General features: G+C 31.4%; 3 protein-coding genes across 5 annotated transcripts in view; 1 reads left to right on the forward strand and 2 right to left on the reverse strand.

Annotated features, from left to right (window-relative positions):
* Positions 1-153: 153 nt before the first annotated feature.
* On the reverse strand, positions 154-9150 carry LOC108917116. Of its 3 annotated transcripts, XM_018723565.1 has the most exons (11): positions 8927-9150; positions 8209-8437; positions 7402-7575; positions 7164-7347; positions 6937-7067; positions 6326-6494; positions 6088-6235; positions 5925-6036; positions 2215-2239; positions 637-755; positions 485-581 (listed from the first exon to the last, which is right to left on the reverse strand). In XM_018723565.1, the coding sequence occupies exons 1-10, from the start codon at positions 9049-9051 to the stop codon at positions 709-711; spliced, it is 1344 nt and encodes a 447-aa protein (XP_018579081.1). In that variant the 5' UTR covers positions 9052-9150; the 3' UTR covers positions 485-581; positions 637-708. The 3 variants fall into 3 exon arrangements, with proteins under 3 accessions (XP_018579079.1, XP_018579081.1, XP_018579082.1); XM_018723563.2 differs by lacking the exon at positions 2215-2239 and having other exon boundaries at positions 154-581; positions 8927-9144; XM_018723566.1 differs by lacking the exons at positions 485-581; positions 2215-2239 and having other exon boundaries at positions 670-755; positions 5874-6036.
* LOC111691532 lies at positions 9047-10940 on the reverse strand. Its single transcript, XM_023454549.1, has 5 exons — positions 10869-10940; positions 9965-10144; positions 9719-9899; positions 9486-9607; positions 9047-9138 (listed from the first exon to the last, which is right to left on the reverse strand). The coding sequence occupies exons 2-5, from the start codon at positions 10094-10096 to the stop codon at positions 9082-9084; spliced, it is 492 nt and encodes a 163-aa protein (XP_023310317.1). The 5' UTR covers positions 10097-10144; positions 10869-10940; the 3' UTR covers positions 9047-9081.
* Positions 10941-12538: 1598 nt separating this feature from the next.
* Positions 12539-24826, forward strand: part of LOC108917109 (AN1-type zinc finger protein 6) — a 72002-nt gene continuing 59714 nt past the window's right edge. The window contains exons 1-2 of the mRNA XM_018723551.2: positions 12539-12627; positions 14630-14710. The gene's annotated coding sequence lies outside the window, so the exon portion shown is untranslated. The remainder of the gene's footprint in view (positions 12628-14629; positions 14711-24826) is intronic.

The raw sequence follows: 24826 nt of genomic DNA on the forward strand, positions 1-24826 counted from the left end.
ACCATCAAAAATTTTGTACTAGATACTAAACTTTTTTTGATTTTAAGACACAACTGTTAAAAATTTCACCAAACCCACATTTTATAGGAATGAACTGTTTTCTAACAGAAATTTTTGGGGACTTATTTGGAATAGAAAAATTTTATAATTTTTTTACATTTATTAAAAACTTCAAAAAAAAATTAACAAATTAGACAAAAATATTTTAAAATTCGTCAATATTAATCACAGCAACGTTAGTGCGATAAAAAATTAAGTCATGGTGAGCTGTGGGCATAGGAAAAACTCCACTAAAAGAAGAAACGTCTTTTTTCACGAAAAAAACTTTAGCGGGGTTACCATTTTTAAATTTATTTATAGTATGCTGGAGATCACTGTTCTGCTTTTTTGTATTACCATCAATAACAAAAACACAAAAAATTAATTGGGGGTTATTTTTCATGAAAATAGAAAAAGATTCCTCTTGATTGTCGGCACCCCGTAAGTTATCACATTTTACAAAAATTCTTAATAATTTTTTCAGCTCTATTTCATTGAAACCATTCAACAGCTTAGTAATTGGAACCTCTTTATGGTCTAATCTGGAAAAAGAAGTTTGTTTATTACAATTACTAATTTGTGTTATAAGAACATTACCTAAAGTGTCTTAAATTCTGCGAATATTTCAAATTTTTGCACAAATTCGTAATAAATTTAACATTTTGACCCTTACAAAATAAATATAATGATTCTAAATGTTGACACTTTGTGAAAACCTGGAATGTAAATAAACACATTGTTCAAAAATTAGGAAACATGCAATTTTGTATACAGGGTGTTCTTTTGGTTGAAGGTTTAGTCCAGTATACAACGGTAAAAATAGGGCACTACCTCGGAATTCTTGACACACACACCGATTTTCATGAAAATTGGTGAGTAAGCTCATTTCACCCTTCTTTTACAAAAGTTAATGTGTGCTTATTGTTTTTAGGGGGTGAAAACTACCCCTTCTTGCAAAAAACCATAGATTTAAGTGATATGTCAATAGAATAAGCATTCTTTTATGTTTTGAATAATAATTTTTGATTTGTAGCAACATTTCAACCCCTAAAATCCACTTATGAGGAAAAAAAACAAAAATTTGTTTTCGTGGTTCTGAAATGTTTTGATGGAGCAATAATGAAGAATTGAATATTTTTTACTGTTTATGAATTAATACATTATTTATTGCAACGTTTCAACCCTTAAAAACCACCCTTATTGCAGAAAATAAAGCAAAACATTTTTTTCACATCTTCATAGCATTTATAATGAATGAAAGACTCGTCTCTTGTTTATAATATTACTGATGATTCATTGCAACGTTTCAATCCTTAATGAGGAATTGAAGAATTTTTACCTGCTTCAAAACACCCAACGATACATTACTAAATTCAACGAGATTACTTAAAACTCGAAACTTAAATTATGTAATTAGTGAAAGGGAAAATAAAAATTAGTGTGTGTGTTTGTGCGTGTATTACGCCTCGGAAACTATCGGAAATTAAGCCATTTACACAATCCGACAATTTTCACTGAATAATACAATTCGTTTTTTCACAACTTTTTTAATTTTTAATATCTTTCATTGCTCCAAAAAGCAATTTACAGGGAATTGCAAGAGCTACAAATCAACTATTCGTTTCTTCAAAACCGCGAGTTTTTGAGCTACGAAATTTTTTCAAAACGCATTTAAAGTTCTGTCCAAGCACTTTAAAAAAGGTTATATCAATTTTCTTCGAAAAATTATTATTACGCCATTATTTTACCGTAAAAGGTTCGATTTTACTTTCCGAAAAATAAACAATCACCTTTAGAGAGTGATAACTCGGTTATTATTACATCTACCGTAACAACAAAAAATAAATCGATTCGTTATTTCAAAAGCTTTATTTTGCTTCATATAGGTTTTTCGATAAAACGCAAGGTTTTTGAGTTATTTATCAAAAATGGTTGAAAAATATGCACTTTTTAGATGAAAAATCAACATTTTCAATTGCAAATAACACAGAAAATATTATTTTTTGGAAAAATGTTATAGAGCATTTTTTGCTTATAATTCATCCCTCTATTGATATTTGTGATTAAAATGGATGCCTTCCATGCCACCCCCGAGAAGGGGTGGCATTCACCCTCAAGGTGAAAGCACACATCGGCACTATGTAACTTTTGTTTCTTGAGCAATTTTCTACTTACTATTAAAAGAATTCGGACCTAAAAACTGTCATATACTGAGCTAGTTGTAGAACAGAACTAAAAGTAAAAACATTGTTTTGAAAACTCGGAAGCAAAGAAAATATCATTACTTTCATTCACACATACTATCTCTCGGTGCATCCATGCATGGTGTTAGAAGCAAGCTTTCTGCCTGATTATTTCCATGGTATTTTTGATGGTTATGTAATTCTTCAACTGCGTTCACTTCAATCTTCTACACAAAATTTTCCGTGTAAACCTCACGCTTAAGAATACCCAAATAGGGAAAAAATATAATGGGACGTTGAATAAGTTCTCGTTGTTTTCCAACAGATGGCGTTACTAGAACTGCAAGCGTGTAGTTTAAGATGGTAACGCACCTATCAAGAAGTACTATAAGCAAGCTTGAAATTCAGTGTACAGGGCATCGTGCTTAAATATGCTACAAGCCTGTAACTTCTTTATTTTTTGGCTGATTTCAAAAATTTTTATTTGGGAAAAAAACTAACTGTCATACTGCTGTTTTTATTAATGCAATTCACGGCCAACTAGGACGCGTTTTCCTGACATCAAAACAGCTGTTTGGTATTAGCGATTTTTTTTCCAAAAAACAGATGCCGTATTCTCATTCAGCATCCCTTAAAACGTCTTACCACCAAGTTTCATCAAAATCAATACAACTTCAGGCGAGCACTCTATGATGTCGGGAAATGTAATACAAGAGTGTAACTTTATTTTTTGGCCGATTTAACAAAAAATTTTATGAAATGTATGGTAAAGAAAACTCTATCTGACTGTGATACTGTTTTTTATTAATGCAATACACGGCCAACTAGTGCTCGTCTGAAGATGCATCGAATTTGATGAAACTTGGTGATAACACATTTTAAGGGATGCTGAATGAGAATACATAATCTGTTTTTTGGAAAAAAAATCGCTGATACCAATTAGCTGTTTTGACGTCAAAAAAACGTGTCCTAGTTGGCCGTGAATTGCATTAATAAAAACAGCAGCATTACAGTTAGTTTTTTTTATTGTACATTCTAAAAAAAAAAATTTTGAAATCGGTCGAAAAACAAAGAAGCTACAGGCTTGTATCACATTTAAGCGCGACACTCTGTATGTACACTACTCAAAAGAAATCTGCAGTTGAAGCGCACAAAATTCCTGTTGAGACTTAACGGTAACCATACTCTGTCACAAACAACATGCAGAAATTGGTTTAGATGCTTCAAAAATAATGATTTTGAAGATAAAAAAGGCTCTGGCACACCAAAACAGTTTGAAGGTGAAGAGTTGTAGGCATTACTTCATGAAGACTGATGTCAGACGCTAGCTGAACTTACAAAATTGATGATCACACAACCGTTTCGAAACGTTAAAAAGCATTAAGGAACAAAAACAAGGACATTGGGTGCCATACGAGTTGAAGCCAAAAGATGTCTTAGCACTTGTGAACAGCTGCTTCAATGGCAGAAAAGAAAATTTTGTTTGCATCGTATCATAACTGGAGATGAAAAATGGATACGCTACAATAGTCCTAAGTGTACTAAGAAAATTATGGGTCAAGTCTGGCCATGCACAACATCGTTGGCACAGCAATTTATACAAAGTTCCAAACTTCTGCTTTGCATTTGGTGGGATCAGCTGGATGTAGTTTATTACGAGCTGCTCACACCAAATGGAACCATCACGGGATTCACTATCGACTACAACTGTGCGTTTGAGCCGAGCATTGAATGAAAAACGGCCACTATACAAGCAGAGACATGACAAAGTGACTGACAGCATGACAATGCTCGGCCACATATTGCAATACCAGTGAAAATGCTTAAATGGGGAGTCCTACCCCATCCGTCATATACACGAGACACTGCCCCTTCCAATTACACAGGCCGACAAAATTTTACGAAAGTCCAGAACCAGAGACCGGATCTAGTGTACCCAAAGGATTTTCGGTGCGCTGATTGTGAATTCGAGCTCAGAAATGGCCCATCACCCTCGGTTCTCGAGATATTCTAATCTAAAAGTGCAAAAATCACGTTTTTTTGCTATATTCTTGGTCAGATGAATTAATTTTTTTTTCTAAAATCGCATTAACCCATTAAACGCTGTTGTTGCGAAAACGCAACGTTTTATTTATAATTTTTTTCACAAAAATCAGAGAAGTATATTTTTTATGAATTTTGTTATTTAATATTTGCTTACATTTATTTATAGCAGATTATGTTTTTCATAAAAAATAAGTGAAGTTTTTTGTTTATTTTGCACTTTCAAAGTTTGCATAGTTTTGGGGTTTTGTCAGTCTAATACAGCAAAGCTGCTAACTATTTTATTTCATAATATACATCTTTGTAGTGTTGACATATTTCGAAGGAATTATCGCTTGTTACTATAAATTAAAAAAATATATGACACTTTTATTATCAAAAAAGTTACAACCGCTAAAACTTAAAGTTGCGTTTTCGCATCAACGGCGTAATAGGATAAAAATTTGACCGAAAGTAGTGGGGTGTAACAACACGCGCTGTCGGCCGACGTGCACAGGCTTGTTCATGCCAGTTGCAATTTAGAGCATCTTTTGATGATAACCTATAATAACTTAGTGTAAAATCAGTACGTTTAAAAATATCGGAAAGTGTAATAAACCATGTGGAGTGAAAATTACGAGCGTCATCGTGCTCTAACTCTTCAAGAATTGGAAGCCGAGNATATGGTGAACCTCTCGTGAGATTAGCATCAGAATGTATCAGTGTGTATACATAAGTATCTGCTTCATTTAGTAGTGTTTTCGCAATTTTGGGTTAGAAAATCTTGAAATATTGAGGTTATGGAGCAGGTCCATCGGTGTTTTCAAATTCAGCAACTCAAGAGTTCGTTCTATACTTTTTATACTTTATATCTCGTTTTTGGATAAATTTGATTTATTTCCATGTTGTAACGAAATCGCTGAAGTACTAAACTTCGATCTATCATATCTCCATGAAAAAAAAAAATTTTCATAAAAATCAGTGCATTTAGAAGGATAAGAGCGGTACTTTGAGATGGCTTGACGCGATTTTAGAAAAAAAATTAATTCACGTAATCTGACCCTGAATATAGTGAAAAACTGCGATTTTTGCACTCTTAGGTTAGAATATCTCGAGAACCTAGGGTGATGAGCCAATTCTGAGTTCGGATTCATAATCAGCGCACCAAAATCCTTCGGGTACACTAGGTTCGGTTTCTGGTTCTAAAAAATGTTGGCCTGTGTTATCAGCACTGAGCAGCTCTTCCATTCTTATGAAGATGGACAATACTTTCACTGACATGATTTTTACAAATTTTTTTAAATAAAGCATTAATTTTCAGGAAAAAATAGCAAGAACTTATTCAACATCCCATTATTATGAAGTAGGTAATTATTTCCTAAATACTTTGTTGGACTTTCACTTTTCAGCTACTTGTATTGAATTGGGTATTATAAGATTGTTCACAGGGATATATTTGAATTATTTCAAATGGTTTATCCATTATTTTTTAGATTTCTGAAATAATGTAATTTGAAAATTTTGCTCTGTTCAGATTTATGTTCGTGTTAACCACAACCCAAAAAAACACTTTATATACTGATTTGGTTGAACTACAAATTATACAGATTCATTTTCTTGGTTATTTACTGGAATTCATCCAGCAATCTTGAATATTGTAAGAGGGAGGATACAACAAACCTCTTTTAAAAAAGAACCATCCAACAAAAGAGGTATTTCGAGAACTAATTTTTCTAAATATTGGAATATCCCTATTAATGGAAATGCCGATATTACTGCTCCTGATGTACATCTGAAAGTTAATACCACATGAAATTTGTAAAACCTAAAGTTATTGACATACCCTGGACATGTTAAAATTTCCAGTTCCCTCAAATTTTTTAAGTTATTCGCAGCAGTTTGAAAAGGGTGAAATGCAGAATTAACCTGAACTCCTTTTCTTGACCTTTTGAAACCAGAAGTAAGTTCCTCTTTTATATTCCCTGTGTGATCTAAAACAAGTTGTATTTGTAATTTTAGATATTTAATTTTACAAAAAAAAAGCTTTTATCAGCTTTATTAATTTATAAAAATATACTTACTTTGAAACAGGCAAGATCTAAAACTTAGCCTTTTTAACTTGGAAGAATTTTTGAATGATAGAATTTTTAATGCAGCATCTATATATTTAGAATTGCATAAAATAATGGTGTGACAGAAATTTAAATCTTCAAAATACACCTCTTTTATGGACTTTGTTAAATAAATTATCTAAAAATGTAAAATCAAATTTATAAAGGATGTGAAGTATTGAGCAAAATATGAGAAAAGTGGTTACTAAAGTAGTCCATACGATATTTGTTAAGATAGAATTCCAAGAAGACCCCTGCGTCACTTTCTTGGAATTAACCGCATTAGACACCTGAGATAGAAAGACAGGCGGAAAATTTCAAGGCATGCCCCTGCCGCCCACATTCAACACTCGAGGTAGAAAGACATTGGCGGAAAACAAGGTACGACCCTACCGCAGTAAATTGTGACAGTAGTTTTGATAATTTTCTTGGAATTCTATCTCAACAAATATTGTACGGACTGTAACAAAGCCATTGAATCTTTGTGTTCACAAAAACATTGTAAAGACGTGAAAATTCATATTTTATTAGATGTTATCTAATAGTAAATTAAGGAAATCCAAATACAATAAAAAACATACTTGACTTTCCTTAGGCCCATAAGATATATCTTTGTGAAGATTTTGAAAAATTTGCCAAGATCTTTCGTAGTCGTTTTCTGCTGGTTCAAAGATAGAAGGTTTCATTCCCTCAGATTTAGCTACAACCTTTTCTAAAATTATCAAATCATAATCATTTTGTAATGCCAGAATTGGGTATATCAGATTGTAAATGAAACAATAAGATAAAGAGAACTACGTAATATTACCATATACTAATTCAGTTGCAGATTCCCTTCTCTTGCATTCAAATACTTTAATAAGACCTGTGTAACCGAAGTCATAATAAGGTAAAACAGTTTTTGATTTAATAACAAACTTCTTTAAATTATTTAATAACACAGCAATTTGGCCATAATTAATGCGGCAAGTACTTTCAACTTCGTCAAAAATCTGTAAAAAATTAGGTTACAAAGAAATAGTCTAGTTTCAGTCAAAATACATTACCCATAGTTCCTCTAATTGTTTAAGATCTCGAAAGAAAAGATATATTCCATTATATTCTTCCATTTTTTGTTCAACTTTCAAACATAATGACTTTAAATTTTTTAAATTTTTACTCGCAATCACAGTTGAATGATCAAATTGATTATCCTCAACAGAAATAGCAAGTTTTTTTAACTAGAATATATACACCAAAAGGAGTTGAAAAAAACAATATATGTAAATTGTTGTATAAAGAAAAACTAGGCTTGTTTTGGTTCTGGCTTTAGACAGTCCTAAAACAGTCCAAAATAGTTGCCTAACTATAGTGTGAAGATTAGTGATGGGAGATCTAGAAGGAAAAATCGAGTGGTTCTCGATTCTTAAAAGTTCTCGTTCTCAAATACTTTTAGTTCTCGCATCGATTGGAAATGTTGGAAATGAACGGTTCTCAATATTTGCAAGGCTACTCGGCAAATATCATATGAGATAAATAATTCTACATAAAACTGTAAATCCCCCGCTGATCATTCAACGATTGAACGCCTACGTTTAGTTTTCCGTCCGGCAGTCGGTTCTCGGATAATCATTCGATTCATAAAAGTATTCGAGAACCGAGTTTTCGATTCTTAAAAATACTCGATTCTGCCCATCACTAGTGAATATGTCCACTTAGTAGTTATTATGAATAAAATGAACAACTAATTTGAACTGCTCCAGAACCATTCGCCACCAAAATCAAAATAAACCTATTGATATAGTTAACAAAATTATGTTAAAAGTAAAAAATAAAATAATTTAAAAAGACAAGCATATTTGAAAGCAACTCACTTTAGTATATTCAGCAATATCCTTATCTTTTATTCCTAACTTTGTACTGATAGCATACAGAATTTCAAGGTTTTCTAACTTTTTTATTAATCGTCTCAGATCTTGACTAGGTATCCAGTATATGTAACTAATATTTAAAACCTTTATATAGTTGCAGTTCAAATTTGTGGAAATATATTTACAGAGATGGATGTTTTGGGTCCCAAATTTTCCAGAAAAATCTACTATTCTAAAAATAAAAGTAGCTGTATCTTATATGCGTCCAGTTGTACCATAATCAGTTAGATCATGTCACATTCAGGTGTCCATGTGTAATTTCAAAATGTTCAAATCAAATTGTTCACCATATCGTCTTGAAGGATCTGAGCCGATGCCTAATGGCAAAATAATAACCCACCGTAATCGCAACGGCCTGGAAAACGCACCAAAAAAAACTAAAATTCGTATATATCTCTGACATTTATCTCTATCTTCGAATAAATATTGGATAAACTACTTCCCATAGAAAATTCCCGATTTTCAGTGAAGTTTTTCTAAATAAAAATTTACCTTAAAAAATAAGAACAAATCTCATAGAAAATATCCCTATTTGATAAAAGAAGGGGCGCTTCACGGCTCACGAAAAGATCATATCGTCCTACAAATTGTCTCTTGTTGCAGTCGAGTATAGGAGCGAGAGTTACCTAATGCACCTAATACATTTATAAGAATAACTCACCGAATTACATCCTTCTCCTGTAAAATATAACTATAGTTTTCAAATGAGTTACAGAATTGCATCAAGTCGTAACTGTTTAAATAACTTAATATTTTGATAACAACTTCAATGGGAAGGCCATCCATAATGAAAATTTAGGTATGCTTTCATAAATATCAAGAACTTCTAATAAAATAATTACTTTTCATTCCCATAATCCATAAATCTGAATTCTGAAATCATAATCTAACCTCACTTCAAAATAATCAGCTGTGGAACGTGGAACTCGTTGATTCATATTAACTACTTATACAGTTATTCATATTAACTACCCAAAGAGTCCACAATTCTAACTACCACTCAGCGTTTCCAAATTCCACACGTGATCCATGATTCTAACATTTCTAGCAGTGAGAAGTTGAAAATCAACATCATAATAACAATGCAATTTAATGCATGTATATTTAATAAAAAACATGACAAAAACAAAACATTTGTACATGTAGAAAATATAAAGCAACCACTTTTCAACAATTTATAAATAAAAAAAATCCATAAACCCATCAAAAGAATTAATTACCTCAGCATCATTAGGTCCCCACGGCACATCGCAATGAAGCGATTTTAAAGTTTCCCAACATCTTTCTATTGGACTTTCAGTGCAATAGTCTTGGTATTCCCTATCAACTAAAGATACCCTTTCTGAAATAAATAATAAGTACGTGTTTGAACACGACTTCATTTTGACTTCAAACCTTTGACTATAACAGTGTATATAGTGTATAGTGTATATAGTCAAGGCTTCAAACTTACCAAAAATAATTTCTTCAGCGAATTCATACCGCTTGCTTTGAAAAAGTTTATTAAGTCCCCAACAGCTTAGGTCTAAAATTGGCAACGCTCTTCGAGATTTAATAACAAGCTTATTTAAAGTAGGAAGATTCACAACAATCCTTTCATAATTTATTGCATAATCTTCATCATTATCATATATCTACAATTACAATCATTTGTTTGTTTAAAAATGTATGTACTCATTCTAAATATGTATATATATACCCATAAGTCAGTCAGTTTTTTCAGTGCGCTTAAAAATATATAGAGCTCCTCAAAATTATTCTTTTTTAAACTAAATTTCAGGCATAACTTTTGTAGTGAATATAAACAATTGTAATAAAAATCTGTCGTCATATTGTTTTCTAATTGGTTGGGTTCAGCAGACACTGATATTTTTTTCAACTGAAAAGTGAAAGTGAAAGATTATAATTAAAATGAAAAGTATATATTCACGTATTTATAAAAAAGAATACCTATGTAAATATTTACAACCATGGGCGTAGCTGGGGGGGAGCAGGGGTGTGCACGACCCATGCACCCCAGAAAGGGCGGTGCCCACCCTAGTAAAAGACCCAATAATATCATCTTTTTCACTTTCTTATACCGGTCGCTGACTGCGCCATTTTTCGTTTAGAATCAAATGAAAGAGTGCTTAGGATTTGAAATATTATGTTGGTAGTTGATTACGTGCTAGCAGCAGCCCTGGGGCCACCCAAACCAAAAATTCTAGATACGCCCATGTTTACAACATCAATAAGGTTAGTACCAACATAATAAAATATTTATATTAGGTTATTAGAATGTAATAGCTTTGTTCCTAGTGCATTGAAACAGTTTCCAACAGCCCGACGCAATCGCATTTGATTCGAAACAATGAATTTTGAACCTTATGTAAGCATTACATCCATATGCGCATGCGTCTGACTGTTGGAAACTGTTTTGGATTCTCCTAGGAACAAAGCTAATATGTATTGTAGAAAAAAGTACTGACGATAATAAACATACCAGATTTTTAGTAGGTACATCATTTTGAGAGAGAGAAAAAGTGTTATTTTGTTAATTTGTATCATGATAAGTTAAATTATAAATCCGCAACAATTAATATTTTACATAGGTACTGACTAACCTGGCTATATAATAAAATATCCTTTTCTCTAACACCAATTTTAGTGTCGATGGCATAAAATTCTTCGAGAAGATGAAGCTTTGAAAGCAATTGTCTAATATCCTGGAGAGATATCCAATATAAATAATCTATGTTTAGCACTTTTATGTATTTGTATCCTATTTTATTTAATATATATGGCGTTATTTGGAAATCACTAAATTGGCATATAAATTTGAAATTTAAAGCTCTAAAACAAAATAATGTATTTGCATCAAATTTTTAACAATTAAATTTGGACAATTTATTTATATCATATCAGTTTCGGACCAGCGCAGCACTTTTGGGCCACCTGGTGAATGTGATATTTGGCCTTCTGTTACAAAATTAAAACTTAAAAATGTTTCCCGATCCAATTTTTCGAAAAAATAAAAAAAATTAAATTCTGAAAAAAATCATGTGTAGTGTATGCATAGGTATAACTTTAATTCTGCTTATAAAAGACATCGCTCTTCACATATTGTAGGTGTGTAAGGATTCAAAAAAATTTTTCGGTGGTACAAACCACAAAACAATAATGTAGAAACTCTATGTAGACAACAGTCTACTTGAAAAATCTAATTAATTTCGAAGAACTTTAATTATTGCAAAACTATTTTTGAAAAATTAGGTAAAATTCCGAGATATATCCGAACTTGAAAGGTACTTTTCTTTAACGTAACTTAAACTTTATTTTGGGAACTTTTATCATACCAACCTACTTTGTTACTTCAGATGGCGATAAATTTCAGCTATAAGTAGCCAAAAACTCTATTTCGAATAGACAAGCTTGCAGTATATTAAGGAATATTAAATATTAAATCAAATTACAACAATGAAATGTTGTGATTGTTTAAAAAGATAATGAGAAAATATGTCATCTCAGTACCTACCTATTATTTTTAAGTAAAAAATTGTTTAAGAATAGTTTTTAGGGAATGTTGTCAATGTAGTGTAAAAACTTCATTAGGTACCCTGTTAAATTAAATAAATTAAAGTTAGCTGTTAAATTTTGCTGAATAATTTTTGATCATATAGGTAATAATTTACAAGTTTACATTTATTTATTGACAAACTATGGCAGCATCAATAATTATACAATTCACTTCTGTAGGTAGGTAGGTATGTACATACCTATTTAAATTTTAAATAACGAACTATTAATAGACTGTGCTGTATTCACGATCACGATACGTTTAATGGAAGTACTTACTCAATAACACGCCTTTCCTTTAAAAAATAAGAATATTTATCATATATATTCAGAAACTGAAATAAGTCAGAAGTAGGTAAAAGGCTTAAAATTTTTATGACAATTTCATCTGGAAGGCGATCCATAGCGATTAATTGTAACACCTAAGAATTAACGTCATTATTTTTTAAATTTTGATTTAAAATATACACATTAACAAACAAGGAGAAAATCACCCACTATAGGTATTTTTAAAACTAATTTCCTTTGCTTCTTTTCTTTCACTTTTCAGTGGGTGGTAGTAGTACAACTGGTGGTGGTATTCATAAAATTGATAGTACGTTAATTCTCTCATAGAGTACGCACCAAGTATTGTTCTGAAACGTGAACATAAGCAACCACCAACAGAAACCTGTATTTTTGATATCCAGATCAGTGATCACGTGGTTTGTGGCTGTCAGTGTACTTTTGTCGATTGTGTAGTCGTTCTGGATTGCCCTGTCCATTTTTGATTTTTTTTTAATGATTTTTGGATATACTTTTGAACTGGTAAGTAATCAATAATGGTTAAATATTATATCTACTAAGATGAAGTAAATAGTTATTAGTAGAGCAAATTATTTCTGAAAAATGTTCAAAGAATTGATTTAGAAATTCCCGACGCCATTTTCTTTAATGTAGTATCTAAAGAATCCGTTTTTGTTTATTGTAATAATGGAGCATACATTTTGCTGTAATTACTAAACGACACCGCTTGAAAATTGTTTCTTTAAATAATGAAATACATATAACTAACGCCTGAAACAATTTGGTAGTATTAAAATTAATATTGTTAATGCTGATTTTTTTCAAATAATTCGTGTTGTGTTGAGTACTTACCTACGTGACGCACTATGTTTTCTTGGATTTTAAATTCATTTTAAATATTGGAATATGGACATTGATTGTATTAAATGCACAAGCCTTAATGTTAAAGAGATAAACTTAATCTTGAAAATAAACGAGCAAGATGCTGCAGAAACGTTCCTTGATTTCTAAATTATTCAAATACCTAGTGGTAAATGTACACCTATTCAAAATAGTTGCTTTTATAGATATGTATCTGTTTTATTTTGAGATATCCATAGCATTATAAAATAACTTCGAAAAAAGGGTTGCTCGTAGCATATACTTGACATGACTTTTTCATTTTATAAATCAAAGATAAGCTTAAGTAGTGCTAATGAAAAGTAAATGGCGTCTTATTGTTCTTTACACCTAATTATTTTATTACAACGATCATTAAAAATTATCTCGGTTCATTTAAAATTTACACTCTGTGGTCAGAAATAGGTTAACCACACACAATGTCTTCATTACAATCAACACTCCACTGTTCAATGTAATGGAACTTTCTCGGGAACTTTTAATAATTAGAACTATGTGGCAAGCAGGTGCTTTAGTTTGCATAGTTTTATTGGACAGTTGCAAAATATCTATTATCTTGTGGCATTTAAAATAATGGTGTATAAATATTTGATTGCAAAAGTTGAAGTTGCCGTTTAGATTAAGACGTAATAGTCGTTGAGGTTGACCTATTTAGTTGTTAACAAAACATTGCAGTAAAGTAGAATGTAGGTATTGTTGCACTTCATCTTGTTTCGCCACTACGGAAATTTTTCTACTTGGAGGAAGAATACCACAATGATTTGAAATTAAATTTTAAATGTTAAGAGTAGGTATTTCAAAGTAAATGCGACAATGCGTTTTTAAATTTTAAAGAATTGAATTCTCCCATAAAGTATTATAAAAATTTACATATAAAAACTATTAAAAACTTAAAACTATTTTGAATCACCGTATTTAGGCATAGGTATTTTTTTAAATTTTGCTGAAGTGTTACAACATATTGAAGGTTTTTTTTTATAAATGTTGGTGATTTGAAAACTGAGTTGCATTAAATTTCACAAATAAATTTCTTTCCTATTTTCTATACATAATTGTTAAAAGAGTTTTGTCAATGATTTGAAATGACATTGATATTTATTTAAATAGGTACTAAAAAATAAGTGAAACTGGTTTAAAAATAGTATTGTTGACAGGTCTGAACACTACAATATAATTTTCTATGATTATAATAACTTTAATATTTTTAACTGCAGAACCCGGAAATGTGATGATAATATATATTTAACAAAGCAAAAAATATTTAAGAACTGTTTTAGAAACGGGGTCACCTTCTTGAACCATTTCCAAATGATTTATTTCTCAACAAAATGCCCTAAAATTTCGTCTAAGATTTGTTCGCTAGAAACTTTTTTGTACAATCTCGCCAGTTTGAACGGTTTCTATTTGTTTTATTTATACGAAAATATCGTATTTTTAATGAAGAGAACAAGTATCTAGTATATGTAGAGTCGAATATAAAGCATACATACATATTTAGTATTATTAATTAATTTTTCATTTTTGTATGAAGTTGAAGTACTTACTTGAATGAATGTAATTTTGCAGTAATAAATTTTTGTAAAAATTGCAAATTCGAATTTACTATTTTAAGTTTTATTTATAGAAGAGGAAGAAATACGTTATGCTGACCATTTCAATGTAAGAGTTCCAGCTCACTGTTTAGTAATCAGTCTTTATTAACATGGTAAGTTTTTCATTGCATTTTTTTTTTTCAGGGAAACATTACAATGTTTTGATTTTTAGAATAGGTTTCTAAAGTTTCAGTAAATTTTACTGTTTATTATAAATAAAAGTATTTCGAGAAGTTAAGTAAAGTTAATAAGTGAATACATCCACTAACACAATTTAAAAAAAAATACTAGGTATATTTCTGTCAAATACGTAAAACTGATTCTGGATGTAAAAAGATTGTAATATCCCTCTTAACTAGTAGTTATAATTAAACATAGCTTTAACATCGCGACTGTTACTATCATTTTATATTATAAAATATGTGTATGTACAGCTAATTGTTGGAAAAATGCAGAAGTTTAAATCTGATGTACTTAGATACAGATCGATGTATAGTAATAAATAACAATGTTAACAAATTTAAAAAATTTACGTTTATGTCCTCTCAATTTAATTGTTAAGCAAGTTCATTCACGCGAATTACTAATAAATTCATATTCTATTAGAATAGCTACTGGTTAATTGTAGCTGCCCCCCCAACTAGAAATTCGAAAAAGTACAACAATTTTCTTGAGCTAAGAAATATTCGATTGGAAATTTTTAATAAAATGTTTTTTTATTAAACTTTAATTTTGAAAATTAATAACTACTTAAAAATTTAAAAATATAACATTTTATGTTAAAAAGTAATACATTTCCATACTTTAAGCTCTAGAATTTTAAATTAAAAAAAAAATAAATTTTTATCTATAGGAATCTATCTAATTTTCGTTGATTTTCTTAATTTTTTTAGTCATTTATTTTTTTTATGTTTTTCTTCAAAAATGCATAAAAAGTTTATGGCCAATTTTCTCAGAAGTGATCGACTTGGAACAAGAATACCTACCTACATTTTTTATGTATGTTAAGATGTTTTTCGAAAATTTTATTTTTCTGTAAAGTGACGAACAATTTTTCCTCCACTGGATAATCTAAAAATCAATACAGAATTTCATTTTCAGTCACTATGGGGATATTTAATAAAAATGTGTTCTAGGCAGTATACATTTTTTTTTTTTTAATTACAATTGGGCTGTTTCAGTTTGACACCATATTTGAGAAACACCCTGTACTTTATTAAGTCGAAAAATTTTGAAAGTTGCCCTGTCATTTATAATTTTTTTTAGTAAAAACTATAATAAACCCTATAAAAATAGGACCCACACCTTTATCCAGTTCGAATGATCCCAAGCGTTTCATATATTTACGCATCATCCAATTTTTTTGTGAATTCACCAGCACGTGGAGGATATATGAAGCTTTATCTCATCCAGTCGACTTTTTTGTTGAAAAATTGCCACACAACTTTTACGCTCGTTTCCAATTCATGATTTTAATAAATTCTAGCCTGAACAACAAAGGTTGTCCGAGTTATAATATGGTAATCGGTCTTGAAGGTTATCTGTTGTAGTTGGCTTATGAATATTTTGCATACTGTAAATATTTGTTTCCTCTATTCCATTGTCGCGCATATGGGAAGATAATTTGTCTGCCCGTTCACACGGTACGGATTCGAAACGTTAAAAATGTCGAATGGCCTAGTGGAGTATAGTTCAGGTTCGGACGATTGATTTTTTATTCGATTCAATTTAATTGACATTTCAAACAAATTATCGTGCAGCAGTCAAAAAACTTTTGAGTGTTGAAATAAAAATTTTATTAAAAAATTTGGTCTATTTATGTCCATACAAAATATAAAATTTAGAATAGCAATGCCTGAATTTGTCTGTGTTTGTGTTTAAAACTTTTATTTTTCATCCTCGATGGAAAACAAAACTCGGATGCATTTGTATAATTGTTTTTATATAAATATTTGCAAAAGGTTTTTCAACAATTTGTAAACAGCTTTTATTCATGTTTTTTATATGTATATAGATCTGTACTAGACTTAATAAAAATCAATGTGAGATATAACTAGAAGATCAAATATATTCTTTGTGACGCAGATAATAGCAAATAAGATGCCAAGAAGATTTTTTCTATAATTCTCTACATCTGATTGATTTCTGCCGTGCTTTAATTAATTTTATTGGCAATCCCGTCATGTCAATAATTTAGATACGCCACTGTTACAATACATAAATGCATATTCTAAATTCTAGTAAATGTTTTGTAATAATAATTAATTGTGCTCACAATTTCAATTTACGTAATTTATTGAGAAATATAATTTTTTTACAGTCTATACCCACGTAAAGCACTTGATGTTCCTTCACTGCTTGTTAAAACGCGAAGTTGCGGATTATTTAATCTTTAAAAATGTAAATATTTGACAAGAAAATTAAGAACGGCGCCGAATTTTTTTATAGAAATTCTCTGACCTAGATTTTGAACTATAATTAATAATTAAAGCATTTCAAACCAATGTTTTAATAAAAATAGTATATTCTTAATAATTCTAAATTACAAATCAAAACGGAAACATTTTTATATATTAATTGTATTTATGTAGGTGTGATGTACCTATATAAAGTATATTGCAATTATAAACTTATCTAGAGCTTATTTATGTGCAAATAAACGGTTTATATATAAAGATTACGTGTATCGTGATATTTATATTACCGAACGTAGACATATGAATTGTTAAATTTTAATATTTTTCAAATTTAAATTTTGGCGACGTGTATGACCAAATTAGCAGGTCACATTTCTGCAGTACAGGCCTTAATGTCAATTCAAAACTCATTTTAATTTATAACTAAATTTCTTCAGAAAGAGATGTATTGTGACATCAATAAACAGTGGCCTCTTTCTAAAAGAGAAAAAAAAATGCCAGTATCACGTACAGAAAACTAGGCTCATTCGTCTATCGAAACAAGAAAACAAAGTTAACATTTTTTCATCTACAATTTGAAAAGAAAAAAATATTACCGTCGAAATTAGGGAACCTCTGTGGGGTTTAAGTAGTGTAAAATAAATCAATTTAAACTAAGGAAAAAAACTGAACGCAAATCGGTACGTACGCTAAATTAAAAAGAAACATATTGAGAGGCAAAAGGATCACATTTCCACTTGAATTTTAATAAAATTCATTTTCCGACCCGGGATTTGTACCGACTGGATTGCACTGATTTCGGAATCCGTAATAAGTTTATTTTAATACTATAAAAAAGTAGTGGATTACTGCACTTAGCACCTCGATCAAAAAGTCCCAGGACTAACCCACAGATAGCGTTGCAAATCGAAAATCCATATTTGTATTAGATAGTATACTCTTTCCAAAGTCAGTTGAACATGTAAAAAAACGCCTGGCAATAAAATTTACTGACTTTCATAGGCGTCCCTAAAAAAGTTTTCTGCTAAAGGTAAAAAATTATATGATTAATAAAAGGTGCCTATAATAAATTAAAATTACCTGAATCGCACCCAATTCCGCATTGCTGCACTGCACTGCTGGGGAATTTGTCAACTACTGAGATTTATTGCCCAGTGGCTCAATATAACTGTACCAAGATTTCATTAAAACAACATTCTCTTTAAGCAGTTGTGATTGATATAATTTTTTACGAGATTCTTTTCAATCAATGAGCGATCGCATTATCTCGAGCGTTGGCGTAACGATTTGTTACTGTTCATTGTAAACGGATCATTAATATTGGCGACGACAAGGTTTAAGAATTTTTCGTTACCGGTACCAGTCGTGCAGGGTTGCCTAAGCTCGGCGGTCACGTGGCTTGTAAACATTTATGAAGGCTCTGTACTACCTTCAAAAGAAACGTGTCAAAATTTCATGTCATTTCGACCAATATTTATCGAGATATTGAAGTTTTAGTGACGCTACTTTTAACATTTTCAAAACAGTGGACAAAATCGAATTTTATATGTTGATTAAACACTTTTTTTTTGATGGACAGAAATATCGATCAAGCTCAGCAGTGGTTTGAAATGTGTTATAGGGAATCTGCAAAAACAATCGTTTGTCGCCTTGTCGGTGATTTGCTGCGTTTATACGGGGCCATACGGACACTGATGATGCCGAACGATCGGGACGTCCAAATGAGGTGACGACATCAGAAAATATTTAAAAAAATCATCAAAATTGTGTTGGACTTCCGTAAAGTGATATAATTTTGTTACTGGTGGTTGAAACGCCTCAGACTTCGCCCAATTTCGATGCCACTGCTTCGTTTTTATTAAAATTTTAAGTGAAACTCGCTGCTGTGCTTCTTGAATAATTGTAATACCCAACCTTAGATAATACTTTTCAAGAAGTCGTTACCTATAGGAAAAAAGTTACTTTTTATCTTTCTTCTTGTTTGATCGAGAGAAATGATCCCTGAAAGTTTTTCGCAACGTCACTTGTATAGACAGAATATCTACATGAAATCACTGAAGGCCAATTTGAAATAACACATATTTTGAATGGGCCTCTTCTTTGGAATTGCTAAATACAGACGTCGCGTCGTCGGGTCGGGTCGGTTCTTCTAGGTCTTATTTTCATTATGGTTCAATAAAATGTCCCAAAAAAATACTACACCTGTTAATGTTGCTACAGTTTACATTTTACATAATTTAAAATGTTTTTAATTGCTCATTATTTAGTAGTACATTTGGCAGACCCTGGCATAAAGAAATGTACTTATACTAATGTAAATGTTACGTTTTTATAGTGATGCCAGAATAATCACATCCTACAAATCGTGCTATTTAAATTAGTAGCGTTTGTTATAACCACGGGATTGCCTTCGCAATGACGTCCTTGCCGAAACAAAAATTAACTATTACGAAACCAAACTATATATTTTATTTTTCGCTCCGTAAGGTCAGGGAGACACGCCATAATTAGAGCCAGAGTATTTGTTTTACGGTCGTCCTGGCAAGGTAGTTACGTATAGCGTTTAATTAAATTCCGCAGATAACGCAAATTATGAAAATAACGTTAATTTGTCGAAACCTTTAGGATTTTTTGTAATATTTAAAAGCATGAGTATAAATATGCCCACTGTTCATCTGCGACTGGGTGTTAAGTGTACTTTATGGACAAGTTTTCTAGACGTTAGGTGGAAGAGACCATGGACGATATTCATTGATCTGTTCTTGTAAGGACCGTACTTTTTGCATACGGTGCTTACCGTCATAGACGGGACAGCCGAAATCTGTGTAGGTACCTAATATTGCACATATGTCGCGTCGCCTAGAGTACTGCAGCTTGCATGTCGCGAAAGACACTTATAGACCTATTATTGTTTGCAGCGAACATTGGTCTATATGTGTCTTTCGCGACATGCAAGCTGCAGTACTCCAGGCAACATATGTGCAATTAAAAAAAAATGCGAATTTGGCGGTTAGCTGTGTTATGATAAATAGGAAGTTTAACTATAGTCTTACACCACTGTTCTCCTTTTATTTAGTAATAGAGAGACTGATACGAGTTACTTCAGATTTCTGTAGTAACATGTCCAAATTGATAACAATGGCGTACGATTCGAACAAAAAATTGATAAAAAATTAAAAAAAATAAGTGTTAGATTGTCGAAGTGGCTAAATGGCGAGTAGGTATGTATATCAAATATCAAACGAAATTTATGGTGTTATTCTGCAATTTTCTTATAATGCTGTAAAATTATAGTGATCAAAAATAAAAATATAGGCTTTAGTTTACAGAGTCGCTTTTGCTTTTCCGTGACATTTTAAGAAAAACTGATTAAAATTTTTTGGAATAACATTTTCAATCAAAAATTACAGTACATTTACACATAGTTTTACACATTTTTCACGTTTACAATAACATAATTACAAGTTGCAAAATTGTACCTTTAGTTATTACCTCGGTTATTACTTAGTAGGTACTCGTACTTCAAGGACAGCTTATTTTGGAAGAATAACAACAAACTTATAGAAGTGTTACAACAAATATACATTAATTCATGTCACTGATATAGATTATGGTACTACCATGGTGTGACACACATTAACAGCAATATTACAACATTTAACGAAATATTCACGTAACATAACATAATTGTTTCAAGAAGCAGAGTAGGTTATTTACTTTTTAATTTAAAATATCTAATTCCTCAACAACTGCAAATAAATTTGTTTATTACTCGTCTTGTATAACACTTAAGTAAACCACTGTCACTAGATAAAATGAATGTAGAAAAAAATGGAAATTTAACGCTGTTGCCACATTTCTCCTAAACATTTTAGACATGGTTTATTTATACATATACATATAGATATATTCAATGTATGTAGTAGGTACATAAGTTAAAAGTGGCGGTTGTTAACAATAAATTATTTACCTATATTTTTAATAAGCATTACGTTAAAGTAAAAATAATGCGAAAAATAATGCCTGACGTTGAGATTAGTCGCTAACTTTCTCCATGGCGACTTCATTTTAAATACAGGCAGTAGTCCTTTTTCCCGTAAAATGTAAAATAAAACGTTTTTCGTTTTATTCACTCCAACCGTAGACATACTGTATAGTGATGTGATCCTTTTAGAGTATTTTATTATTTAGTTTTCCTCATAGGTGGCAGAATAACCAAATAAATGAAGAAAAATCGTTCTAATGCTCGCACTTTCACAAATTACGTCAAGCTACGCGGTAATGTGAAATTAAATATACAAAACTATCGAAAAATCAGAAAATACCTGATGAATAGTTGCCTATTAAATTTTTCGGGCAATTTCTTTGAAAAAAAAATGAGAAACCAATCTTCCGTGTATGTATCATGGGTGTAATAATACTTACGGTTATTGTAGAAAAGCCTCAAGCTATTCACGCGCCTATTCATAAACGCATGCTCTTGAAACATAAATATCTGCTAACCATGTTTCCTAATGACTGTGTACGTGTTACAATGAAATATAATCATACATTATTTTCAAAAAACTATGAAGATTAAATCTTTGTCATGTTTATAATTATTTTGCTTTGTTCTTAAAATGCATTGAAAGGAGAATAAATGTTTACGATAGGAGACCGCCTGTCTTGGCCGGTGGATTTCGATCTGCCGAGTCAAGCATCACGGACGTGGGCTGGAATTTGGATGGGTGACCTNTAGTAGGTACTCGTACTTCAAGGACAGCTTATTTTGGAAGAATGTCAACAAACTTATAGAAGTGTTATAACAAATATACATTAATTCATGTCACTGATATAGATTATGGTACTACCATGGTGTGACACACATTAACAGCAATATTACAACATTTAACGAAATATTCACGTAACATAACATAATTGTTTCAAGAAGCAGAGTAGGTTATTTACTTTTTAATTTAAAATATCTGATTCCTCAACAACTGCAAATAAATTTGTTTGTTTATTACTCGTCTTGTATAACACTTAAGTAAACCACTGTCACTAGATAAAATGAATGTAGAAAAAAATGGAAATTTAACGCTGTTGCAACATTTCTCCTAAACATTTTAGACATGGTTTATTTATACATATACATATAGATATATTCAATGTATGTAGTAGGTACATAAGTTAAAAGTGGCGGTTGTTAACAATAAATTATTTACCTATATTTTTAATAAGCATTACGTTAAAGTAAAAATAATGCGAAAAATAATGCCTGACGTTGAGATTAGTCGCTAACTTTCTCCATGGCGACTTCATTTTAAATACAGGCAGTAGTCCTTTTTCCCGTAAAATGTAAAATAAAACGTTTTTCGTTTTATTCACTCCAACCGTAGACATACTGTATAGTGATGTGATCCTTTTAGAGTATTTTATTATTTAGTTTTCCTCATAGGTGGCAGAATAACCAAATAAATGAAGAAAAATCTTGTTAGGAACGTGTTATAAAAACACTTGTTAGAAAAATCGTTCTAATGCTCGCACTTTCACAAATTACGTCAAGCTACGCGGTAATGTGAAATTAAATATACAAAACTATCGAAAAATCAGAAAATACCTGATGAATAGTTGCCTATTAAATTTTTCGGGCAATTTCTTTGAAAAAAAAATGAGAAACCAATCTTCCGTGTATGTATCATGGGTGTAATAATACTTACGGTTATTGTAGAAAAGCCTCAAGCTATTCACGCGCCTATTCATAAACGCATGCTCTTGAAACATAAATATCTGCTAACCATGTTTCCTAATGACTGTGTACGTGTTACAATGAAATATAATCATACATTATTTTCAAAAAACTATGAAGATTAAATCTTTGTCATGTTTATAATTATTTCGCTTTGTTCTTAAAATGCATTGAAAGGAGAATAAATGTTTACGATAGGAGACCGCCTGTCTTGGCCGGTGGATTTCGATCTGCCGAGTCAAGCATCACGGACGTGGGCTGGAATTTGGATGGGTGACCTAAGGCAGGCTCGGGGACGTGGCTGTGGCAGTCTACCAAGAGACCTGGGTCTCCCAACATTTGCCGCACGCGTGTGGTCCCCGATAAATGGTAATGAGAACAGAGCAAGAAATCTCTGTAACTCAGGATCATGCTATCATACATAAATTGTACGATACTTTGCCACCAAGCCATCCGTGTAGTAAATAAGATGGTTTGAAGAAAAGTACTCGAGTAATGAAGGAGGGTGTACAAGGGGCCTAATAAGGCCTAAGTGCCGTGGTGGAAGACAATTCCACGACTCCTCCGACATACATACATACATACATACATACATACATACATACATACATACATACATACATACATACAAAATGTTTACGATTTCTGTTCTGAAAATCGGTACACGCGAAGAATGATTCTGAAAAAGGTAGGGGTTAAGTGGGAGTGATTTTTGGATTCACGATTCCTGCGATAAGATGATTTTAGAGGAATCCTTGCACGCCATTGAATTATGTATCGCGTCCTGAAGTCAGATCGATATGGCGGCGTATTCAACCGCCGCACTAGATCTGCCGCTCCATGCACACGCCGTACAGTGCATCCCATTTTCGGTGTCTCGATTATTATTAAAGATAGAAATTTGCGTTTTCCGCGAATTTGGCCATAACAAATTCCCGTTTTTCCCAGTTTTTTGAATTATGGGCAAAAAAATAAAATATTTTGAATATTTGATGCAGTGTTTCTTATACTTAGATCATACTTGTAGGGATATCATGCAAGAAGACAAAAAGCTCCGATTTGTTTGCTACATTAGAAATAGAAAGGAGTTAGTTAGTCATAACTAAATTCGTCTAAATCTTATATGATTAATTGGAAAATGAAACTTTTTCAGTTGTAATTTTTTAACTTAATAGAAAAAAGGTAAAGGTAATTATTTTTCTCCTCTTCCCGGTGCTGTATTTTTTTCATTGATATCTTTGAACTATTATTGGCACATTTCTTAAATTTCCCCTCCAAGGGCCAAAATTTTTACATTTTAAAAGTTCGATGATTTACTTAGTTCTTATATTTCCAAATTTGTATCAATAGATATAATATTTTAACAATCAGAACCCTAAAAGGGTTCTTTCTTTGAACAAGATGGAACTATCCCCACTACTCGAATTTGGAATTTTTCACCTACATATTTCGCATCATTTTATCGGAAAATTAGAATATACGTTTTGTAGTATACAGCGTGGTAAAAAAGTTCTGCATAAAATTCATATTTTCGTTAAACAATTTTTTTTTCGAAAAACGGTGAGACCCGTCGATTTTTATTTGATCCAGGGCACCTTGTTATGTGGAAAAAATTTTTTTTAGATAATCCACTTACGGCAGCGATGACATAATATTTTTTTTTAAATGACAACGCATATTTTTTTCGTTCGAAATTGATGACAGTGATAATTATCTAAACAACGGTGTGAAAATTTCGATGTCTTACATAACAATTTTTTTTAGAAAAATGCACCTTAAGTTCTTATAAGTGATAATTGTCTACTTACACTATTAATGGCTCCGAAAAGGACAAAGTTGACAAAATTACATTTCAAACGAGTAAAATTACACTAATGTTTGTGTAAGTCTAGCGAAATTGTTCGAATTGCCCACCCTGTACCATTTGGCATTGTCCTAAGCGTGTGTAAACGCCGTCTACACTTCGTTCAAGCATTCCCGGGTCGATTTGATTTATTTCAAAACGAATACGGTTTTTAAGTTCTTCCAAATCACCTGGTCTGTTTGTGTACACACGCGATTTCAAATAGCCCCACAAAAAAAAG

The sequence above is a fragment of the Anoplophora glabripennis genome, unplaced genomic scaffold, assembly GCF_000390285.2.
Source record: "Anoplophora glabripennis isolate ALB-LARVAE unplaced genomic scaffold, Agla_2.0 scaffold45, whole genome shotgun sequence".
Lineage (NCBI taxonomy): Eukaryota > Metazoa > Arthropoda > Insecta > Coleoptera > Cerambycidae > Anoplophora > Anoplophora glabripennis.

Coding starts and splice junctions, on each gene's coding strand:
- LOC108917116 (XM_018723563.2), bottom strand. CDS start 9,051: ATGGATGGCCTTCCCATTGAAGTTGTTATCAAAATATTAAGTTATTTA. Junction 8,438..8,926: donor CAGGAGAAGGATGTAATTCG/GTGAGTTATTCT, acceptor TTTTATTTTTAG/AATAGTAGATTTTTCTGGAA. Junction 6,236..6,325: donor TAGATCTTGCCTGTTTCAAA/GTAAGTATATTT, acceptor AACTTGTTTTAG/ATCACACAGGGAATATAAAA.
- LOC111691532 (XM_023454549.1), bottom strand. CDS start 10,096: ATGACGACAGATTTTTATTACAATTGTTTATATTCACTACAAAAGTTA. Junction 9,608..9,718: donor CGCTGAAGAAATTATTTTTG/GTAAGTTTGAAG, acceptor TATTTATTTCAG/AAAGGGTATCTTTAGTTGAT. Junction 9,139..9,485: donor GGGGACCTAATGATGCTGAG/GTAATTAATTCT, acceptor TTATGATTTCAG/AATTCAGATTTATGGATTAT.